Source organism: Pyricularia oryzae, chromosome 1 (genome assembly GCF_000002495.2).
Source record: "Pyricularia oryzae 70-15 chromosome 1, whole genome shotgun sequence".
Taxonomy (NCBI): domain Eukaryota; kingdom Fungi; phylum Ascomycota; class Sordariomycetes; order Magnaporthales; family Pyriculariaceae; genus Pyricularia; species Pyricularia oryzae.
Window position 1 is genome coordinate 7,571,220 of NC_017844.1, and position 20,265 is coordinate 7,591,484.

The following is a 20,265-nucleotide window of genomic DNA, read 5'->3' on the forward strand; positions in this document are numbered from 1 at the left end:
TTTAATGACTGCACGGCATGTCCGTCCCTTTGAGGATCGATTATCCAAAACCATGCAAGTCCTCCAAAGGCGTTCTTTGAACTGCAAGGTAGTGATCATCAGGGCCGCATGAAGGGTTCATCAGCCGTAACCTGGTAATATATTTACCACTGAAGCACTGAAGCACTGAAGCACTAAAGCCGGTGCTCAGCATCCTGATCTCGGGCACAGCATCACACCTCTCTGTATCTGCGCGACTTTACGCTTCTGAATTACTTTCCAATCAAGACAGTCATCATTCCAGTTACTGCCGACCTCATCCCCCCTTGGAGTTTCTGCGCATCGCCGAGCCAGCCCCAAACCCCCACCATGACGTTACCTCGTGATCCAAACACACGGTGAGAGCCCTCTTTACCACAAGCTGTCTATCCACTTGGCGACGCAGCTGACCCAATCTCCAGCCCGCTCTCCTTCTTGACCAACGCCTGGGGCAAGCTCTTCAAAGAGTCCATCCCAAAACGCCCCGCGCAGCCCACTCAGAACCTGCCCTTCATGGAAGGCCTCCAATTCCACCCCCGGCCAGCTCCGGGCTTGACTCGACTCCACGAAAACGACCAACAGCGCAGGGCAACCCCACGGCCTCACTCCGCCCACCCGGCGCAGCACCGTCCACCCATCCACCAGAGCCGACCTCGCGAGGGCCACCTCCGCCCAGCCTTCGAGCCCTGGCAGGCACCAGCAGCGCCGCCTCCCCCGAGCAGCGTCTCGAGCGATGCCACGCCCAGGCCGACCACGCCGCCGGCCAGCAACCGCGCCAGCGCGACGCCAGTCCTGACCAGCGAGGAATACGCCCACATGATGGTGGGGCTGTTCGCCGCCGACAACGGACCCGTCACCAAGGAGCAGTACCGGGACCTCTTCCGGCAGTACAAGGACGACCTCGACAGGCTCAAGAGGGAGGAGCGCCGCCGCACGGCCATTCTCGAGCAGATGCGGCTGTCGGCCGAGCAGCAAGAGGCGCGTGCGGCCAAGGGAAACTGGAGCACCTGTCCCACCGCGGCGCCGTCGCAGAGTGGCGCCAGCAGCCAGCAGCAGGATCGTAGGGCGGCAAGGGTGTGGGAGTATCTGGTCGACAAGGAATTCCGAGACATGCCGCGCGAGGACGATGCCGCTCCGGCCCAGCCCAAGGATTCTCAGCAACAAGAAGCTCCCCCGGCTACGGTTCCGCCCGTTCCGCCCAACACCCCTTTCCGAGACTCGGTCTGCCGCATCCCCATCTTCTTCGACGGCGGCCTTAGCCGCAGCACCTTTGACCTCCCGACCGCCCAATGCCCATCCTGCAACCCTCCCAACGTCGAGGCCCCAAACAACCCCACGCCGACACCCCTGCTCAACAGCCAACGCCACCCCGACTCGGGCGCTCTGATCCTCTACTGCCCCGACAGCGAGCCCCCGCGCACCGCACTATCCATCTACCTCGCCACCCTCCGAAACGACCGCGACCCTCTGGCCGGCCACTCCATCACCAGCACCAACTGGCACCTCGTGCTCGCCTACCTGGTCTTCATCGCGGCGCAGGACCCGACCGCAACCCCCACGCAGACCCAGCAGGCCAGCCAGTTCGCCCACGGCTGGGCAGACAGCATCCTGCCGACCGACGCGGCCGCCATCGCGGGGCTCGGCCCGCCCGTCGTGGCCGCGCTGCTGTACACGACGGCCCAGGCCAAGATGCCGCTGCACTGGGCGAGCGTGGCGCGCGCCGCCCTGCTCCACTGCCGCGCCGACGCCGACGCCTCGCTGGTCGACACCACCCCGTCGCCGCGCCCGCTGTGGCTGCACCTGCCCGCCGACGACGTCCTGCGCGAGGCCGTCCGCGAGCTGTGCCGCGTGCTGCGCACCCCGCGCCAGGAGTGCATGGGCCTGACCTGCGCCGAGGTCCTCGAGACGCGCCGCGTGCTGCGCCGGAGGGCGAGGGAGGGCTCCGAGTCCGCGCGGGAGCAGCGCGAGGCCCTGCGGGGCCAGCTGCTCGACCTCGGCCTGTGGCCGCGCCGTGGCGAGCCTGGCTATCATCAGCTGACCGGCGTCATCGTCAAGAGCAGCGTCGTCGAGGTCCGGCAGCGCGTGCAGATGGCGGTCAGGGGGCTGGAGCCGGCGCGTCGGAGGGATCTGGAGATGTTGGGGGTCAGGGTCGACAGGATTGTGGACTCGGTCTACGTGCCAAGCCTCGAGGAGGTGCTGCGGGCCGTCGCCGATGCGCGCACCTGCATGTCTGTACACTTCTGAAGCCGTTCTTGTGTTGGTCTGGGTATCCTCATTCTTGAGCCTCGTAGCTGTTGTCAAGTACATCTTTCATTAGTTTTATCACAATCAGTGCAAACAACTGCAAACCATCGTCTTCATTCGAAAATGCTAGAGCTTGTATGATGAAATAAAACAGCCAGAAATTTTGAGTTGCCATGAAACATCCTCATAAATTAGCAAGAGACTTGTATATAAAGCAAATGTGGGTCGTATGTCATCATGCTCTTGAAGCCATCATAAATGGCAACCAGCCTTGGTTTCATGGTCGTCCCGTCCACCGACCAAAAGGATATAGGCAACCACTTGCGGTCATCTGCATGCCAGCCAAAGAATTACATCTTGACCCGCAACAGGTACCGGAGGCGCACTTGCGCCAGATCATAGACGATGTACTCGTTGTACTGCAACCACGCATTGGGATAGTTCGTATTGCCCGGCTTGACGCTTGTGTCGGGCATCTTGACGCCCTTGAGGCTATCATGCACACCGGCAGCATCCTTCCACTTTGAGGGCCCAGTCATACCACGACCCCACGTTGAGTACATCCCCTTCTCTGCGGCATTCTCGCCAGCGTTGTAGTCCGAGTCGGTCAGCTCCTGCATGGGGTCGCCAAGCTGCGCTTCGCAGAGCAGGAGGAGCGCCTCATTCCCTGAGATGTAAGAGCAGCAGTAGTTGGCCGATTTCGATGACATGTCTGCCAGGTAGATGCCCTTGCCAAACATGTAACCCGACACAGGAGCCTCGGGTGGCGCGATTCGGAGACCCTGGCTGAGGATACCTCCATAGTTGGTGACACGCGAGCCGTGCCACAGAAGCCTCCGATCTCCAGCGTCGCTGATGGGCGACTGCTTCTCGAATCGCTCCTTTTCGCCTTCACGCTCGATACGGAAGATCTCCCGGACCGTGTAGTTGTGGCCATGTGTTTGACCCCGCGAGTCGTTGAGGTACTCCTTGAGCAAACGGTACTCGTTGGAATCTTTCTCAAGAGCCGTCATCTCCCTCAGATTGAGACCGTTGTACATCTTGGTCAACGGGTGTACTGGATCGCCGACCTTGTCCTTGCCCATAATGTTGGAGGCGTCCTTCATGTCGCTCAAGCTTTCCATCAATTCAACCTCCTTCTTCAGGAGACTGCTTTCCTGAATAACGGGAGGCCTGTTGCGTCCAAAGGCGTGTGGGATGACAGAGTAGTAAGCATTGGACAGATGCTCGATGGCTTGTTGGACAGTCATGTCAGGGTATAACGTCGCGGCTATGGAAGAATCATCCAGGAGAGCCGACAGTTCCTTCAAAGCTTGGAAACCACGACTAATGGTTTGCTTGCTGAGCTTTCCCAGGGGCAGTTTGTTTGCGTCATAGTTGAGCGACGACATTGCCGCGTCAAAGTACTGCTGGTTGAAGATGAGCTTCATGAGATCCTGAACCGGTTCTTCGAGCGTGCACTCAGGAGGCACCCATTTGTCATCTTTCTCCTCCTCTTCAGCAGCCTCCTCCTCCTCGTCCGAGTCTTGGTTGTAACTGCGTTCGATGAAAGTGTACTTCTTGGGCTTGGGCGGCGCCATCCGGTTGGCCCAGTCAAGCCCTGACTTGTCCTTGAACCTGTTCCAGGTCAGCAAATTGTGTACACATCTAGATTGAAGAATACTTACTTCTTCTCAAACTGGCTAATCGCCGACTCCTCTGTGCCGCTACCAAGCGTTGCAGTTGAGCCTCGTTCACCAACACGGCCCCAGCGAGTCCAGGTTTGGAAGTCACCCTGCGCGTTCCTGATAACTTGAAGGCGGTAGAACTTGTTGTTGTTGTTACTCGCGTTTGTCTGGTTGAGTGACGCGTCCCAGATGTGGCCGTTGGAGTCTATGTAGACAGAATAGCCGCTGAGTAAGCATCCCTCATCCAGGGGAACATGGACATCCTTTGACTTGGCAACCTGCCCATCGACCTTGGGCTCCTCCTCGACCTCTTTCTTGACAGCCTTCTTTCCCTTGGCAGGTTTTGCTTTGGCGGGCTCTGATTCATCTTCAGACTCTTGCTTGGTAGCATCGGCGTTGCCGTTAGCTTTGCCATTGGCTTTGCCGTTGGCGGCCTTTCTCTTTTTCGCCGGCTGTTTGCCTTTGTCTTTGTCTGATTCGTCATCAGAAGCGACACTGGCGGCGCGCTTCTTGGTGCCTTTGGCCTTGGAAGCAGCCTGCGACTGCTGAGACTGAACGACGGCCTGCGCAGCATTGGCTTTGGCGCTAACATCATACTGCTTCTCAGGGAGTCGCTTGCCCTTGGTCTCACAATCAGATAGCCAATCGTACCTAACGATCAGGATGTCCTTTGCTGTGGCAGCCTTGACCTTGGTAGTATTGGCCAAGAAGTCTTGCTCGGTGGTGATCAAATGTGTGGTTTTGTTGTTGACGGACGGCGAGACTGTGCCGCCTAGGGAAGTGATTTTGTCCTTGGTCTGGGCCTGCGTCAAGTTGGGAAAGGCGCCGCTGATAGCGACGACACAATCCTCCAACGGTGAGGCAGATTGCGAAGCGGGCTGGGAGGCAGATGGCGCAGCGGCCGCAGCGGCCCTAGCGCTGCGTCGGGGTGGCATTCTGACGGGTAGAGAGTGTGCAGGCCGATCTTGGTGTTCCAATTGGCATGTAAGTGTGTCGTAAAAAGGTAGTCTCAAGTGATCGTTCCGACCATGAGAAGTGAGAGAAGACTAGAAACGTGGAAACAAATGGGAATTGGTGAGACCCCGAAAAGGGCCTCACTTGTCTTTCGTTATTTATGTCATTTCTCAGCCCTACCAACGCCAAGAGCGCCGGCGCCGTCCAAACTCTCCTTGCACAGGCAGGAACGCGTTCCAAGTTGAAATGAGCACTAGGCAGCAATGCCCCACTCCAATGGCAACAGAGTTCACGATGTCACGTGGTGTCACGTGTATACTTGTATCAAAATCTTTTGTGGCCGGCGGTTGCCTGCTAAAGAGTACCTAGTTAATTGGTAACCTACTTAATTGGTAAATATTGCGTCAGAGTTTACACAAGCTCCATTTATCCCATCTTCCGCCTGTAATGCTGCCTGTTGTGGTGTTGATGAGTTCTAGCGCCAATGGCCTGATGCGACTTGGCTGCCTGACTTGTCCTCATCTCATACATCTACAACTCCTTCATGGGCGGTTTCGGAATGTCATCTGGAATCGGGATTTTGAGCGACGGCAACTTTCTCAACCCCCAGCTCCAGTGCTTCTCCGGCTCATCCCGCAATGCCTGCATCGACGGGATATCCGCCGCATATGGCCCATACTGCCGCTCGAGGGCTGCGATAGCCTTTTTGGCGTACTCAACCGCCTTTTCCTTTTCTCCAAAGAGCCCATAATTGAGCGCCGCGCGCGTATAAGTAGGCCCGAGGTAAATGTCCAGACGTTCCTCCTCGTACAGGGCAACCAGCTGTTCTCCTGTAGCGCCTGTTACTGTGCTGTTGGGGCTGTCCAGTGCGCTCTCAAGGAATTGTATCATGCTGAGATTTTCGTCGGAGCGGGCGATGGCGGCTGCAGATGCGGTGCATTTACTGCACTTGCAGTCAAAGCCCCAGTCGCGCAGGCGCTGGCGTCGCTGCTTGTGTGGAAGCATGAGATCCACGTAGCTGACGCTGAGCTCTTCGCCGGGCTGTATCTCGCGAACAGCAGTAGTGGTTTGAGTGATGTCATTGAGACGGTAATTGATGCTGTAGCGCGAATCAGTCAATGATCACTGTGGTGCATTCAAGACACTAACCTTGGTCGACAGTCATGGTTGATGGCCGCTGCTTGGGCATAAACTCCTAGGTGTTGGCTTTCCTCGGTGTAGCCGACATATACGGTGAAGCCGTTCTTGTCGAGCTTCATCGCGGCGTCGAGACCATGAAGCCCCTGGAATTCCTCGCGCGCCGTGGCAGACACCTTTTCCAAAGCTTTGGAGTACAGTGCATTCCCCTTGGCCTTTCTCGCACCACCAAAGGCCTGATATGCCGCGTCACTAACGAGCAGGGTCGGCGGTAGGATCATGATGGTCTCTCCGAGTGCAATCTTGCGCTTCGCGATGACGCCCTTGCCCTTGCCTGGGATATCGGCCTTGAAATAGGGCGGGTCATCTTGTAGCAGCTGCATCTCCTCGGTAAACTTGGCGATTGATTGAGCGTGTTCTGCGGTGGTCACGGCGGCGATGCCCATTCCATTGTTGAATTCACTGTTCCAGTAGATGCAGTATTCGCCCAAGCAGCTTTCAGGGCCCTGCCATTTCGAGTCTTGATCAAACAAATGGACGCCACATGTTGTCTCTTGCACAGCATCCAGAGGACTCGTCTTCTGACATTCTGCGTTTGCAGACACGATGAGGAAGGCCAAGATTGACGCTATTGAGGGCTGCATTTTGACCGTGGGTGATTATACAAATTCTCATGATGTGTTTGAGTACAACTCCGTCAAGTTGTCAACTTGCCATATTCATTTGCACACAAAGATGCCACGGGTCCTCGGCCGTATAGGACATGATCGCCACGACGGATGAGGCTCTCCGTGTTCTGGCACAAGCCAAGATGATAATCTGCTTCTGCCATTCTGGCTAAATGCAGATGACGTCTGTTGCGCATGTATCCCATTGGGGCGGCGTCAACATTGCTAGAGAACGATGTGCGACCGTGTGTCTGAAGTGATTTCAAGCATAAATGGGTAAATCAAGACTTTCCCGGAGACGACCTGGTTTAGGTTGTAGTGGGTAAGGTAGAGACAATCAAGCAAGACAAGGTAGCCTTGAGTAATAAAATCTTGCAGTCTGCCAAGATTTCTTTGCTTGCTGTCTCATGAAGTTGGCCTTACCACGTAAAGTACTCAGCAGTAGCATCCGGGTTAGGGTTAAGTAGCCCGCGGGAAGAAGTCCGCGGGGGAATTGACACCGAGTACCCCACATTTACCCCACCCCTACCCGAGCTGGCATCTCAGCCATCCATTCAACCCTCCTTCCCGACCTGTCCACCCCCCATCGCCATTAAGCTTGCCTCAAGTCCACCCTCGGCACTCAAGGATGGCATCCAGTCCGTACGGCGCCGTGTCCATGATCCGCGGTCCACCTTGGCCATGTGTTTCTGGATCCCCAATGTCCAATGGATAAGCGGTGACCTGCGCGACTGCTCCTTGTCCTCTGGGCGCTCTAAAACCGAAATATTCATATCCACAATCCGCATCGGACTTGGTCTGCAGACGTCCCAAGTCTTGCCTGCTGCTCGCTCTCTATTACCTCCTATCCTCTCATCCTTCCTCATCCGCACACACAATGGCTGCCGAAACAACATTAACGGCCGAAGAGCTAGGGCGGCATCAGTCGCCCGATGATTGCTGGATTGCGGTGCACAAAAAGGTCTGGGATGTGACCGAGTTTTTGGATGAGCACCCAGGCGGCTCGGAGAGTAGGTAGCCTCGGCTTCTATTTTCTGCAAAGACAATCTAATAACTCCCTACAGTCATCCTCCAATACGCAGGAAAAGATGCAACGGCCGCATATGATGGCATCCACGCGCCTGGGATGCTCGAGGAGACATTGGCTCCGGAAAAGTTCAAGGGCACCTTCATACCTGCCACCAGCGATAGTGCAGCACCGGGCGCCGAGACCGAGGCGATAGAAATGCAACAACAAGCGCCGACCCCCACAAACACTCTAGTCCCTTACCGCAAACCAGATCTCTACTCCAACATCAGCGCCGAAGACTTTCGGGATGTTGCCTCTCACACATTTACGGCCAAGACATGGGCCTTTTACTCGTCGGCGGCAACAGATCTCAACACGCATGGGTGGAACCAGTCGTTCCTGCGTCGCATCATGCTCCGCCCAAGGGTGCTGCGCGACGTGGCGCAAACGAGCATGCGCCGAAAGATCCTGGGCTACGACTCGGCCGTGCCCTTCTTCATCAGCCCAGCCGCCATGGCGCGCCTGGCACACCCTGACGGTGAGATGGCGCTGGCACGGGGCGCCGCAAAGGAGGGCGTAATCCAGTGCATCTCAAACAACGCATCATACCCATTATCGGCCATCGCATCCGCTTCAGATTCGCTGCCGGCCGACGAGCTGCACGAGCTGACGGCTAGGCCACGGCAGACCTTCTTTTTCCAACTGTACGTCAACCACGAGCGCCACAAGACGGCCGATCTCCTCCGCAAAGCACGGGACCTGGGTATCAAGGCCATCTTTGTGACCGTGGACGCGCCGGTGCCCGGAAAGCGAGAGGCGGACGAGCGCATCGCGGCCGAAGCCATCGCGTCGGCGGTCAGCGGTGCCGTGGCCAGCAACGACAAGAAGGGTGGCGGCATGGGCCGGCTGATGGCGGCCTACGTCGAGAAGCGACTGATCTGGGAGGACATTGCCTGGATCAAGGAGGTTTCTGGTCTGCCTGTAATCCTCAAGGGCGTTCAGAGTGCCGAGGATGCGAGGTTGGCCGTCAAGTACGGCTGCGAGGGCATCATGCTCAGCAACCACGGCGGCAGGTCACTGGACACGTCGCAGCCAGCCATCCTGGTGCTCTTGGAGCTGCACAAGTACTGCCCGGAGGTGTTTGATCATCTCGAGGTTATTGTGGATGGTGGTTTTCAACGTGGATCAGATATCCTCAAGGCCATCTGCTTGGGGGCTACTGCAGTCGGTATTGGGAGGCCTTTCCTTTACTCGCTTGCATATGGCGAGGAGGGTTGTGCGCACTTGTGTCAGAGTAAGTTTTTCTTTTGCTTGTCGTCGCCACGGCCAACATGGCTGATTGCTAATTATCCTATTCACTACAGTTCTCAAGGACGAGCTTGAAGTGTCGATGAAGCTCTGCGGTATCAACTCTCTCGATGAAGCACATCCCGGTTTGGTGAACACGGCAGACATTGAGCACCTAGTCAGGTCGGCAGAAGACCACCCGTGGATCAAGTGGAAACCGAAGGCTCGGTTGTAATGTGGTTGTTTGTTTACATTGTACGGCGATATGGATCCTACTTGTCACATCTTGCCATGGATGGCCAGATTTTGTTTTTCAGAACATACATAGTTGTTCAGGTCTTTGTTGATCTATAGATTAATGACACACTCAAGTGTTAGTTCAGCATCCAGTTTTCGCAAAACATTCCATAGCTTGCCTGCCGGGGAGTGCCAGTCGGTAAAATGGTAATCTGTGGATCCCAGTTCGTCGTACTTAATAGTCAAGGTACCACTTTATTACGAAGACTTGCGACCAGGTCTACCGTAGGTGAAATTTGGAAAGACCAATATCGGCAAGAAGACCGCCCGGCCCCTTGGAATCCACTACTGACAAGGACCCTCTGTCAAGCCCCCTGACCTGAATGATTCGCGGGGGAGCATGACGTGGGCTTGACACGGAGTGCCCGCCGTGGGTAATGGAGGGGTCGGTTTCGATGTCGGAGTTGCAGTTTTGATCCTGGTTCGTGTATAGCTAGCTGTTGTGCAATAGAACACGGGATTGGATTTTACTGCATTTCTCAATACACACTCATAGCGCTAAATATTTGTATACAACATAACAAGCCACTTATTGACCTATCTAATATCGGCTCAACGCCTAGCACATCAACCAAATCTCTTCATTTCACTTCTAATTTTCACGCAAAAATCACATTTCACATCCAAAAAAAAATGCCTTCCTCAGCAATCGCCACAAAATCAAACCCCCTCCCTCCGGGAGTCTACACCCCGGTTCTGACCCTCTACAAGCCAGATGCCGCCCAGGAGATCGACCTCGAGTCGATGAGGAAGCACGCTCTGCACCTCCTCCGCTCCGGACAGCACGGCCTCGTGTACCTCGGCACCAACGGCGAGCTGGCCCTCATCGACCGTGCCGAGCGTCAAGCCATTCTCAAGATGGCGCGCGCGGCGGTGACCGAGGCGGGCCTGCCGGAATCTTACCCCTTGGTGGCTGGCATCAGCGCCCAGAGCACGCGGGAGACTATTCTTTGTGCAAAGGAGGCCAAGGAGGCTGGTGCAAATTTTGGCCTGCTCCTGCCGCCCAGCTATTGGGCCAAGGCCGTCAGCCAGGATGCGCTGCTGGGTTACTACCGTGAGGTTGCGGACGCTAGCCCGCTGCCGATTGTTGTTTACAATGTGAGATTTTTTTTATTACTTGTTTTGGAAGATGCATCACACTAACAACAACAACCCCTCCTCTCCTATAGTTCCCTGCCGTCACTGGCGGCATCGACCTGGACTCTGACCAGATCGCCACGCTGGCCGAGCACCCCAACGTCGTAGCAGTCAAGTTCACGTGCGGCAACGTGGGCAAGGTCGTGCGCCTGGCGTCCAAGTTCTCTCCGGCCCAGTTCTCCGTGTACGGCGGGTCGGCCGACTACCTGGTGCCGACGCTCGAGGGCGGCGGCGTCGGCTGCGTGACGGGCATGGGCAACGTCTTCCCTCGCGCCACGGCCAAGGTGTACGACCTCTGGGTGGAGGGCAAGAAGGACGAGGCCAAGAAGCTGCAGGAGCTGGTCAGCAACGCCGAGTGGGCTTGCAAAAAGGGACTCGCGCAGACAAAGTACGGCGCCTGGTGGTTCATTGGCAAGAAGCACCTCGGCATCGAGGACAGGATGGTCTTTGCGCCCCGCAAGCCGTACTTGGAGGTTGGTGAGGCCGCGAGGGAGTGGACAGTCAAGACTATGAGTGTGTTGCAGGAGGCCGAGGAGGCGATTCCGTTGAGGGGCTGAGCTTTTAAATGATGAATGAAATAAAAATAAATGGTCTTTTTTAGCGACAATTAAAGCATAATGATCAAGAAGTTTGTAATTTCGGTTATTTTATCTCGATCACATCATTTTATTTTGGTAAATTAATTCTAATCTAGCCCTTGAGCCAGTCCGCTGTAACCTTGACATACTTGATCCTTTGCCTCCAGAAAGTAAAGGCAATGTGCATAGTCTCATCATCCGCCACAAAGATGCTCGGGTAGCTCAGCTCCCTGTTCAACTTTTCCTTGGAGTTGTTTGTGAGACAGAAGCCATCGCCCTCCTCCAGCAACCGCTTCTCGGGCCACGTGCGGCCACCGTCGCTCGACAACGCCAGTGTCATCCTGCTCCTCGGCGTGCCCCAGATGGCGGCCTTGTCGCCAATGACGGCCTGCTTCTTGAGCTTGGGTCCGTCCGTCTCGATGTCGTCGTACAGTCCTGTGCGCTGCACCATGTCGGGCGTGGCTCGCGAGTCGTTGTATACCATGGCCAGCTTGCCGGATTTCGGCAGGACGCCCAGGCAGATGCCCGAGTTGGGGTTGGGCAGCTCCGTCGGCTCGGGCTTGGTCCAGTTGATGCAGTCGTCTGACCGCGACAGGTAGATGTTGTCGGCCCAGCGGCTGCGGTACACGCCGACAAACTTGCCAGGGTTGGACGGGTCCGGGCGGATGTTCATGTGGACGGCACCGCGCGACTCCGGGACCATGCTCTCCTTCCACGTCTTGCCCGAGTCTTCAGAGTACCGCACGGCCGACACGTCGTCGTTGCCCACCCACTCTACGCCCTCCTCGGCGCGGCAGTGGAAGACGGGCAAGACCCAGACGTCCTTGCCGGGGCCGTTCTTGTCCTTGAGGACGACGATGGGCTGCCGGACAAAGATGCCGCGGTCGGAGAACAGCTCCTCGGCCTCGCCCCAGGTCTTGCCGAGGTCGCTGGATATGCGCCGCCTGACGAGACACTTGTTCTGGGCCCCGTGCTCCTGCGCCGTGTAGATGCACCAGAGGTTGCCGGACCTCTCGTCGAGGAAGAGCACCGGGTTCTGCTCGCTGCGCCCCGGGTCCTTGGAGACCTGCAGAGGACTGGTCCACTCCTTGGCGCCCGGCGCGAGGCGCGAGAGCCAGATGTAGATGTCTGAGATGCCCTCCATGGAGCCGCCGAACCAGGCGCATAACAGCTCGCCCGACGGCAGGAGGAGGAGGTTTGATGCGTGGACTTGGATGGTCGAGGCGGGGATGTAGGCCTCTGTACGCGGTGGCGCCGTGCTGGTGACGCGGAGGTCCGCGTGGAAGTCGACAGCGGAGGCCATTGTGGTGGATGTGTGAGGCCGGGGTGGTTGTGTGTTGGAGATGGCGGGATTAACTCCAATGACAAAAACGAGGAAAGAAGTTGACTTGCTAGGCAAGGTACCTTGGGTAGACAAGACAAGTCAAGGGGTTCTCCTCTGGATGCAAAATGGATTTCCGGCATGCGAATAGTAGGATAAAAAGACTATTCCTCTATCGTCATGTCATACCATACCCCAACATCCATGAACAGCGTATTTCCCCGCACCGCCCATGGTCGCTGGATGTGGGGTGTGTGCGGAGGTTGCACTTCTCCCCTGCTCTTCGGGCTTCTCGCCGTTCTTTCCTTTTCTTTTTGCTGAATCGCTTCTCCGAGATTTGCTCCAATTTCGCCTTGGCAGGGAATCAAAACAAGTGGATTCTCGGCTTGCTAGTCAATGTGCGCACATAATAAACAGTTGTTTGATGAGACGCTAGAGCATCAAATTGTAACATTAGCGTCGGCCGGATCTCACGGCCGCCAACGTTAAGCAGGAAACCAAAGAACATTTCTCAGTTTGCAACCCAAAAAAATCCCCAGTCTTAATTCGTGTGGAGAGAACAGGGAAGTTCCTGGATTGCCCCGGGAATCAGTCCTGAACCCCCCTCAACCCCAACCTGCTGTGATGTGGACCTGGGTATAGCGCACCCAACAATAGGCTGGAGACGAAGAACCAAAACATGGAGTCCCACATTGGTTGCACATTGGCTTGACTGGCTAGGTGTCCTGCTGATTCCCCATAGAATCCCCAGTCTCCACGTAAAAAGGAAATGTGGGAGGTTGCGTACACCAGTACCACACCGGTTGTTGTAAAATGTAAAAGGGGAGGATGATTTGATATAAAAAAGGTTAGCTGAACGCCCAGTCCCTTGGCGAGCCAACCCAACCCTACCGGCCAAGCTCTTGACTTTCCATTCTCGCCTTGACGACTCGGAATTGCTCTTGGCTTCAGCCTTGTCACCTCTTGGCTTTCCAATTAAACTTTCTTGGTTGTATTATTCCCCGACGAGTATATTTCTTTGGATTTTCTCAAGATGGGAGGAGGCACTTCATTGTGGGCTTCCCCTGATTGGAAGAGTGACCCCAAGGAGATCTTCAACAGACAACTCGCCCTTGTCAGCGTCACTGTCGCATTTGCCGGCTGCGCTTATGGCTTTGATACTGGCAACATTGGCGGTGTTTTGAAGCTGGCCGCTTTCAGGCATGCTTTTGGCCTAGATGTACTGTCTGAAGCTGAGAGGGACACGAGGTGTTAGTTGTTTTTGGTCCTTGTTCAAACACTTTTTTAAATTAAAATCCGTCAAGAGATAAAACTGACGCACCCACAGCCGGAAACATAGCAGCAATGGTAGCAGCAGGGGGTGCCGGTGGTGCCCTCCTCGGTGCACCGGCATCCGACTACCTCGGTCGCAAATATGCCGTCCTCGTCTCGGCCGGTATCTTCCTCCTGGGCTGTGCGTTCCAGGAAGTGGCCGACCTGGGCGTATTTTACGCCGGTCGCTTATTTTCCGGAATCGCCATCGGCATGACGTCCATGCTGGCACCACAATACCTGGCCGAGGTGGCACCAAAGTCCATCCGAGGATCCCTGACGACGACGTACAACCTCATGATTGTGACGTGCCTGGCGTTGGCCTTTTGGGTCAACTATGGCGTGTCCATCTGGGCGACAAACAAGCTCGACAATACTGGCTGGCGGTTGGCTTTGGGCATCCAGATGATTCCAGGGGCGGCTTTGTTCATCTTGACATTTTGTAAGTCGCCACTTGGCCACTTGACCTCTTGCGAGCATATCCTTTCACCGAATGTCTGCTAACACTCACAAACAGTTGTCCTCGAAAGCCCTCGCGCCCTCATCTCGCGTGGTAAAAAAGACCTCGGCCTCAAAAACATCACCGCCCTCCGAGGCCTCCCCGCCGAGCACCCCTATGTGGCCCGTGAATACATGGAGATCTGCGCTCAGGTCGACGCGGAGCAAGAGTACGCCGTCGGAAACAACTACCTCGTCGTGGCCAAGGACGTCATCACCAACGCCAGCAACCGGCGACGCTTCTTCTTGGCCGTCATGCTGTTCCTGTTCCACAAGTTCACGGGCACCGACAGCCTCAACTACTTTGCTCCCGACATCTTCAACATGATCGGCGTCCCGTCCGGCTCTTCCAGTCTGCTCACCACAGGCGTGTATGGCTTGGTCAAGATGTTCACGACCCTCGTCTACGTCACCGTCATTGTCGACCGCGTTGGCCGCAGGCTGCCGCTCATGGTCGGCGCGACAATGCAAGCCACGGCCATGCTGTACCTGGCGCTGTACATTCGGTTCGCCGAGGGCAGCGGCGGCATCTCCCAGGGTGGCAGCGGCGGTGGTACGCCGGCCGGCGGCATCGTGGGCATCATCTGGATCTACATCTATGCCTTTGGGTGGTCGTTTGGACACTCGGTCGCGCCGTACGTGGTGGCGGCCGAGATCTTCCCGCCGCGCATCCGCTCCGTGTGCATGGGCATCTGTCTGTTTGTCAACTGGATCGTCGACTACGGCATCACGCTGGCGACTCCCACCATGATGACGCAGCTTGGCTACGGGACGTTTTTGATCTACGCCATGCTCACCTACATTGGCGTCGTGTTTGTGTACTTTTGCCTGCCCGAGCTCAAGGGCAGGAGTATAGAGTCCATGGACGACCTGTTCCAGAGGAGCATCTGGACCATGTGGCGTCATGCGTACCCGACCGAGGAGGAGAAGGTGCGCCACGATGTGCAAGACATGATTGTGCAAAAGGAGCAGCAGCTGGCCGAGGAGGAGGATGCGAGGAAGAAACAGACGGAGCACATCGAGGCTAGGTAGTTGGTTGGTCTGTTGTTTGCTGTTTTTTTGGGTTTGGTTGCATGCTGGTTTGTGTTAGTCAAGGTTCTAGAAGGCACTAGCTTATGCTTAGTTCAGTCTTGCATGTTTTCTGTCTGCATCCATCACTTGTCAGTTCTTTTCGAGGTTCGTGTGCATGGGATGAAAAATTTAAATTAAACTCTTTTACCAGTCTTTCCAGTCCTTGTTCCTACCTGCTTGGACCCTCCATCTGTGGTCTTGCTGAGCATATCATCATTTGCAATGCCAAATCGCCAGCCGGTTGTTTGGTTTCGTCTCATCAATGCAACCCAGACAAAAACAAATCTGCGATCATCAGACGAGTCGTGAAGCGGGTGCATTCGCCAAAACTCCCAGCCAGTAAATTCCCCCTAATTTCCCCGCCATCGGGGCAGTCCACTCCCCGAGTGGGGTCTCCAGCCATCCAATTCAATGGGACCTCTCCAATCAATTAGGTTGAATTGGAATGCCTGACCTGCTAAAGCCCTGGACCCCCATTTGTTCTCCATTTCATTTCCCCGACAAGCCAGCATCCGATCCCCTCAGTTTCGTCTTGCAGATTCTTTTGCTGCTGTGACTTGACTGCCGCCGCGTTTCAAGGCGCTTTGAGGCGTATTTGTTGTTGAGTTTGGACAGTATAACCAAGGCCATACTGGTACATCGATTTTTGTCGGTGGCGTGGTTTCCGGGAAACACCCCGCAGCAAAATAAACAAATGAAAAGAATGCCGAAAAGAACGTGGCAAGAAAGCAACCCGGTTCCCGATGTTGCAGGGTCATCTCCTCACGTGAGCTTCCCCGGTGTGGTGTGCCGTTTGACTGGACGACGCCGGTTATCTTTGGGCTCGCCATCAGCTGACCGCCGACCATTAACTAACACCAACCTTACCTACAGGACCTGAATGGCCAGAGCGGACCCCGAAAACTAAGTGCTTCTGGATCTCCTGGCAGTGTGAATTTGGGCCGCGCCCAGAGCATCCGGAGGGACTCGGTAGAAACCCGTCCACATCCGCTTCAGAATCCACCCGTCTCGGCGCCGCCACCGGTCCCACAGCAGGTCGAGATCTCGCGCAAGGTCAAAGCTTGTGCAGCATGTCGAAAGCAAAAGGTCAGTCGCCTTGTCTGTGCACCACTCTGGGCCTGACATTCCGGGGGTTGAAGCACCGCATACCACACCTTCACCATTTCTAACCTTGGCTGCAGATACGATGTCATATGGACCAGGGCACCCCTCCTTGCCGTCGCTGCAAGGAGAGGAATCTTTCGTGCGTGTTGAGCAAGAGTCTTCAGATGCTCATGGATGAACGTTCTCAGTGGCACCAAGACATCATTGCCGACCTAGAGATGCTTCACGCAGGAGTGCAGAATATGCGAGACCACAGTGGCCTGCCGTCGCTGCCACCGCTACGCAGCTCCCTCGACCGACCTGGACCCGACAATTTGACGTCTGCGAACCACCTGGAGCCGCATCATGAGGTAGAGGCCGGTCCATCCACGGATAACTCACCCAAACTTCTGCCACAATCACCAGATGTCCCCATGCAGTCTGTATACTACCTAACCAAGCTCAAGTCTTTGAGGGGAAATGACGACGGAGACGGTACTCAAACGTCCGGCTCTCTTGAGCATCATCAACACGGTCACCGACTCTCGAGTGGCCCAGGGGCTGCACAAAAGCCAGGCACAAATGCAGCGTCACTAAGGGACTTTATCTCGGACGGGCAAATAACTCTCGCCGACGCGCAAAAGTTGTTTGAGCTGTACGTCGACCGGTTGGACCACTTCATCTACCGCATCGGTTACGGCAGCAACTGCAAGTGGAAAACCTTGGACGACCTGCGTCGACAAAGCCCCCTGTTGACGGCATGCATCCTCACCGTCGCGGCCATGCATGATTCTGGGAGCAACCGACTGTATCCAATATGTAACCGGGAGTTCCGGCGACTAGTATCTGGATCAGTGTTCGACTCCGTCTTTGAGCGAAGGATTAACCGTGACCACTTGAGGGCACTATGCATCGCAAGTTATTGGCTCAGCGACGTCTCGTGGACACTGTCAGGAATGGCCATCCGTCTCGCTACCGAGGTCAACCTTGTGGCCAACTACCACCGCGTCGTCGCGCATGGCCAGAATCAAACCATCAGTCCAGGACGCTCGGGGCAACCAAATCTACAGCGGCAAGGGCAGACGCCCGATAGCCAAGTGAGCAACATCAACAATACGAACAACAGGACGAGCAACCACGACGCAACAAACGACGGGATGCTGACGGACTCGGCCGCCGCCGCTGCTGCACAAGACGCGGCCGACTGCATGCGACTTTGGTACAACCTCTACATTTGCGACAAGCATCTTTCGATTCTCTACGGCCGACCATCGCTCGTCCGTGAGGACTTTTCCATACAAGGCTGGGAGGACTTTTTGGCATCTCCGGTGGCGACTGATGACGACCGCAGGCTGATCAGCCAGGTGGCGCTACACATCATTTTGACGGGCGTCCATGAGCTGTTCGGCCCAGACAACGGATCTGCCATCCCGCTCGTTTACTCGTCGCAGATTGCTAGTTTTAGTCGCCAGCTGGATCATTGGATCGGGTACTGGTCCACCGTCTTGAAGAGTAAGGCTCTATCTCCTATCAACTTTGCTGCTCGATCTACATTTGATGCTGACCATGAACAGAGCATTTCCAAGCAATCGGCGAGTTCCCTGCAAAGGGTGCCCTTATTCACTACCATTTCGCCAAGCTGTATCTCTTCAGTCACGTATTTCGCGGTTTAACGCCAGGCGAGCCTATCCCGGCCGTCTTCCGCAGCGCCGCAACAGGTGCCGTGACCGCCGCGACCACCATTGTCGAGCTGCTGCTCAACGACCCGGACATTGGCGAGGGGTTGAGAGGCATGCCGTCATATTTGCATGCCATGACAGCCTTTGCTTGCGTTTTTCTCCTCAAGATCGCGACCCGTCGACGCGAAGACGGGCTGGTCGAGGTGGGACTTGTCAGCGACCTGGCCGGCAGGTTAGTGGGCCGATTCAGGGAGGTCAGGGTTGGGAAGTGGCACCTGGTCCACCTGATGGCAGATGGCTTGGCTAAATCTGCCAAGAAGCTGCTACAAACCGTCGACGGCGGGTTCCACATGCGTGTCGACGCCGCCATGGTTGGAGATGGGAGCAGTGATCAAACTACACTGCCTCCCAGCGCCATGTACGACGGGATGCAGCCTCCGCATCCCAACAGCGGTTTTGGTGATGGGACGCTCGACGGCAGCATGAACGGCGGCATGGTCGAGACGCCAGTCATGTTCAACAACGTGCTCAGCCCAGATTTTGTGCTCGGCACTACATCATTTTTGGACTTCAACGGGGCCGTAGGGGGTCTGGATTTTGGATATGATCACATGAATTTCCCATGAAGGGCATTAAATTGTCTAAAACTGATCAAAAGCAAACAAAACAAAAACACACTCGTCAAGTATGAATCGCTATAACAGCCCCTCGCTCTTGGCAAAGGCTTTGACCGTCTCCAAGATGGGCACATCAGCCGCAAGGCCCATGCTCTGCGCCCTGGATGTGTCCATACTTGAGGGCCAGCTGCAGACAATCTTTTCAATCTTCTCGTCCCTCTCCTCCGTGACGAGCGCCCTCTTGTCCTTTCCGCCGACGGCCTCGAGCGCATCCAGCATCTCGCGCACCGTGACGGTTATGCCGGGCAGGTTTACGGTGCGCCACAGGCCAAACTTCTCGGCCGGGACGTCCTTGACGGCGATCAGGTTCTTGACCACGGTGGCCGGGGAAGCGACCCACATCTCGAGGTCGAGCGGCACGGGCAGGGTGCTGGCCTGGTTCCGGAGCGGCTCGCGGATGATACCCGAGGCGAAGGACGAGGCGGCGGCCGAGGGGGCGCCGGGCCGGACGACGACGGTGGGGAGGCGCACGACGCGGCCGTCCAGCAGGCCGCGGCGAGAGTAGTCGTTGACCAGGGTCTCGACGATGAGCTTCTCGGCGCCGTAGCTGCTCTGCGGGATGGGGCAGGTCAACTCGGACACGACCTCGCCCGGGCCGGTGGGGCCGTAGACGGCCAAGCTGGAGGGGAAGATGACCTTTGTGCCCGGGTGGGTCTTGCGCAGAAAGTCGAGGATCTGCCTGTGGCTGTCGAGGTTGACGCGCAGACCCAACTCCAGGTTGGCCTCGGACCCGCCCGACATGAGGCCGTGCAGCGTGTAGACTGCCGAATACCTCTGGGCGAAGATGGTGGCCACAGCCTCGGGGTTGGTCAGGTCGGACGCGACGCAGTTGAAGGTCACGTTGCTGCCCTGGCCGGCCGGGGTCGGCGGGACGGGCGGCTGGGTGAGATCGGTCAGGGTTATGGATATGTCGGACTGCTGTGCCAGGACGGCGGCGAGCTCCTGGCCGATGAAGCCGGCGCCGCCTGTGATGAGGATGGAAGTCATGATGTGGACGGGGTGGATGGGTGTAGACGGGGGGAGGGTGGTGAGGGTGGTGAGGATGTGGGAATGAATGGTCGTTCTAGAGCTGGTTCCTGCCGGCTCGTAATGAACTACAGACTAGATAAATGTCAAGTTGACAAAGTATTCGGATCAAGTCAAGACGGAATTCACAATGAGAGCGTAACATAAATTTTCCGGACATGAGGCATCTCAAAACCCGCCGCGAATGACGCAGCGAGGCCTTCCCTCCGCATTTCCAGGGGACCCCGCGGGGCAGTTGTTACAATTCCCGAGGGGGCCTGTCTAGCGTGAGAACAACGCCACCAAGGGTTTGCCGCATTCAGGTGTTGGAGTTGACGTCGTAGGTTGTGAGTGTCGCGAGCGCCAGTGAAGTGGGGGTGGGGAAAGAAAAGTGGTCGGCGAGAAGACCGGGTTTTTTGGAGCTTTGCATGACAAAATGTTATGGGCACTGGGGTACTGCTTCCCAGTAGACTATGCACACAATAGACTACTGGCTCCGGTTAGCTTACCGGGTCCAGACGGAATGACACGGCGTGCAAGGGGCCCACGCGGGTTCGGCTCTATGCGACTCGCGAGGATGATGCCCGATTGTCGGCAGCGGGCCAGGTTTTGGCAGACGCTGAC

The 20,265-nt window shown here is 56.4% G+C and overlaps 8 protein-coding genes across 8 annotated transcripts; 5 read left to right on the forward strand and 3 right to left on the reverse strand.

Moving 5' to 3' along the window:
* Positions 1-348: 348 nt before the first annotated feature.
* MGG_08612 (uncharacterized protein) lies at positions 349-2,292 on the forward strand (the record flags this gene model as incomplete). The annotated part of the gene is made up of 2 exons (XM_003710991.1): positions 349-377; positions 441-2,292. 2 exons carry the CDS (start codon positions 349-351, stop codon positions 2,260-2,262), a joined length of 1,851 nt encoding a protein of 616 aa, XP_003711039.1. The 3' UTR covers positions 2,263-2,292.
* A 109-nt stretch (positions 2,293-2,401) lies between these two features.
* MGG_08613 (polymerase 2 ADP-ribosyltransferase 2) lies at positions 2,402-5,089 on the reverse strand. The gene is made up of 2 exons (XM_003710992.1): positions 3,930-5,089; positions 2,402-3,879 (listed from the first exon to the last, which is right to left on the reverse strand). Exons 1-2 carry the CDS (start codon positions 4,862-4,864, stop codon positions 2,613-2,615), a joined length of 2,202 nt encoding a protein of 733 aa, XP_003711040.1. The 5' UTR covers positions 4,865-5,089; the 3' UTR covers positions 2,402-2,612.
* Positions 5,090-5,196: 107 nt separating this feature from the next.
* On the reverse strand, positions 5,197-7,071 carry MGG_08614 (uncharacterized protein). The gene is made up of 2 exons (XM_003710993.1): positions 6,033-7,071; positions 5,197-5,982 (listed from the first exon to the last, which is right to left on the reverse strand). The coding sequence occupies exons 1-2, from the start codon at positions 6,662-6,664 to the stop codon at positions 5,415-5,417; spliced, it is 1,200 nt and encodes a 399-aa protein (XP_003711041.1). The 5' UTR covers positions 6,665-7,071; the 3' UTR covers positions 5,197-5,414.
* A 212-nt stretch (positions 7,072-7,283) lies between these two features.
* MGG_14264 (cytochrome b2) lies at positions 7,284-9,445 on the forward strand. The gene is made up of 3 exons (XM_003710994.1): positions 7,284-7,698; positions 7,753-8,991; positions 9,062-9,445. Exons 1-3 carry the CDS (start codon positions 7,566-7,568, stop codon positions 9,217-9,219), a joined length of 1,530 nt encoding a protein of 509 aa, XP_003711042.1. The 5' UTR covers positions 7,284-7,565; the 3' UTR covers positions 9,220-9,445.
* A 314-nt stretch (positions 9,446-9,759) lies between these two features.
* Positions 9,760-11,124, forward strand: MGG_08615 (dihydrodipicolinate synthase). The gene is made up of 2 exons (XM_003710995.1): positions 9,760-10,379; positions 10,451-11,124. The coding sequence occupies exons 1-2, from the start codon at positions 9,915-9,917 to the stop codon at positions 10,973-10,975; spliced, it is 990 nt and encodes a 329-aa protein (XP_003711043.1). The 5' UTR covers positions 9,760-9,914; the 3' UTR covers positions 10,976-11,124.
* MGG_08616 (glycosyl hydrolase) lies at positions 11,051-15,516 on the reverse strand. Its single transcript, XM_003710996.1, has 3 exons — positions 15,346-15,516; positions 13,639-15,271; positions 11,051-13,549 (listed from the first exon to the last, which is right to left on the reverse strand). Exon 3 carries the CDS (start codon positions 12,297-12,299, stop codon positions 11,109-11,111), a length of 1,191 nt encoding a protein of 396 aa, XP_003711044.1. The 5' UTR covers positions 12,300-13,549; positions 13,639-15,271; positions 15,346-15,516; the 3' UTR covers positions 11,051-11,108.
* On the forward strand, positions 13,249-15,283 carry MGG_08617 (H(+)/hexose cotransporter 1). Its single transcript, XM_003710997.1, has 3 exons — positions 13,249-13,567; positions 13,645-14,070; positions 14,146-15,283. The coding sequence occupies exons 1-3, from the start codon at positions 13,351-13,353 to the stop codon at positions 15,156-15,158; spliced, it is 1,656 nt and encodes a 551-aa protein (XP_003711045.1). The 5' UTR covers positions 13,249-13,350; the 3' UTR covers positions 15,159-15,283.
* A 76-nt stretch (positions 15,517-15,592) lies between the features above and the next one.
* MGG_08618 (uncharacterized protein) lies at positions 15,593-19,901 on the forward strand. The gene is made up of 4 exons (XM_003710998.1): positions 15,593-15,963; positions 16,071-16,283; positions 16,379-17,792; positions 17,855-19,901. The coding sequence occupies exons 1-4, from the start codon at positions 15,892-15,894 to the stop codon at positions 18,583-18,585; spliced, it is 2,430 nt and encodes an 809-aa protein (XP_003711046.1). The 5' UTR covers positions 15,593-15,891; the 3' UTR covers positions 18,586-19,901.
* The last annotated feature ends 364 nt before the right edge of the window (positions 19,902-20,265 follow it).

What these genes read in the sequence shown, in the direction of transcription:
- MGG_08613 (XM_003710992.1), bottom strand. Translation starts at nt 4,864, where the DNA reads ATGCCACCCCGACGCAGCGCTAGGGCCGCTGCGGCCGCTGCGCCATCT. An exon ending in ATTAGCCAGTTTGAGAAGAA is followed by an intron (nt 3,880 to 3,929) that starts GTAAGTATTCTT and finishes GACCTGGAACAG; the next exon opens with GTTCAAGGACAAGTCAGGGC.
- MGG_08614 (XM_003710993.1), bottom strand. Translation starts at nt 6,664, where the DNA reads ATGCAGCCCTCAATAGCGTCAATCTTGGCCTTCCTCATCGTGTCTGCA. An exon ending in AACCATGACTGTCGACCAAG is followed by an intron (nt 5,983 to 6,032) that starts GTTAGTGTCTTG and finishes TTCGCGCTACAG; the next exon opens with CATCAATTACCGTCTCAATG.
- MGG_14264 (XM_003710994.1), top strand. Translation starts at nt 7,566, where the DNA reads ATGGCTGCCGAAACAACATTAACGGCCGAAGAGCTAGGGCGGCATCAG. An exon ending in GCACCCAGGCGGCTCGGAGA is followed by an intron (nt 7,699 to 7,752) that starts GTAGGTAGCCTC and finishes AACTCCCTACAG; the next exon opens with TCATCCTCCAATACGCAGGA. An exon ending in TTGTGCGCACTTGTGTCAGA is followed by an intron (nt 8,992 to 9,061) that starts GTAAGTTTTTCT and finishes TATTCACTACAG; the next exon opens with TTCTCAAGGACGAGCTTGAA.
- MGG_08615 (XM_003710995.1), top strand. Translation starts at nt 9,915, where the DNA reads ATGCCTTCCTCAGCAATCGCCACAAAATCAAACCCCCTCCCTCCGGGA. An exon ending in TGCCGATTGTTGTTTACAAT is followed by an intron (nt 10,380 to 10,450) that starts GTGAGATTTTTT and finishes CCTCTCCTATAG; the next exon opens with TTCCCTGCCGTCACTGGCGG.
- MGG_08616 (XM_003710996.1), bottom strand. Translation starts at nt 12,299, where the DNA reads ATGGCCTCCGCTGTCGACTTCCACGCGGACCTCCGCGTCACCAGCACG.
- MGG_08617 (XM_003710997.1), top strand. Translation starts at nt 13,351, where the DNA reads ATGGGAGGAGGCACTTCATTGTGGGCTTCCCCTGATTGGAAGAGTGAC. An exon ending in AGCTGAGAGGGACACGAGGT is followed by an intron (nt 13,568 to 13,644) that starts GTTAGTTGTTTT and finishes ACGCACCCACAG; the next exon opens with CCGGAAACATAGCAGCAATG. An exon ending in TTTGTTCATCTTGACATTTT is followed by an intron (nt 14,071 to 14,145) that starts GTAAGTCGCCAC and finishes ACTCACAAACAG; the next exon opens with TTGTCCTCGAAAGCCCTCGC.
- MGG_08618 (XM_003710998.1), top strand. Translation starts at nt 15,892, where the DNA reads ATGAAAAGAATGCCGAAAAGAACGTGGCAAGAAAGCAACCCGGTTCCC. An exon ending in TTGCAGGGTCATCTCCTCAC is followed by an intron (nt 15,964 to 16,070) that starts GTGAGCTTCCCC and finishes CCTTACCTACAG; the next exon opens with GACCTGAATGGCCAGAGCGG. An exon ending in CTGGTCCACCGTCTTGAAGA is followed by an intron (nt 17,793 to 17,854) that starts GTAAGGCTCTAT and finishes GACCATGAACAG; the next exon opens with AGCATTTCCAAGCAATCGGC.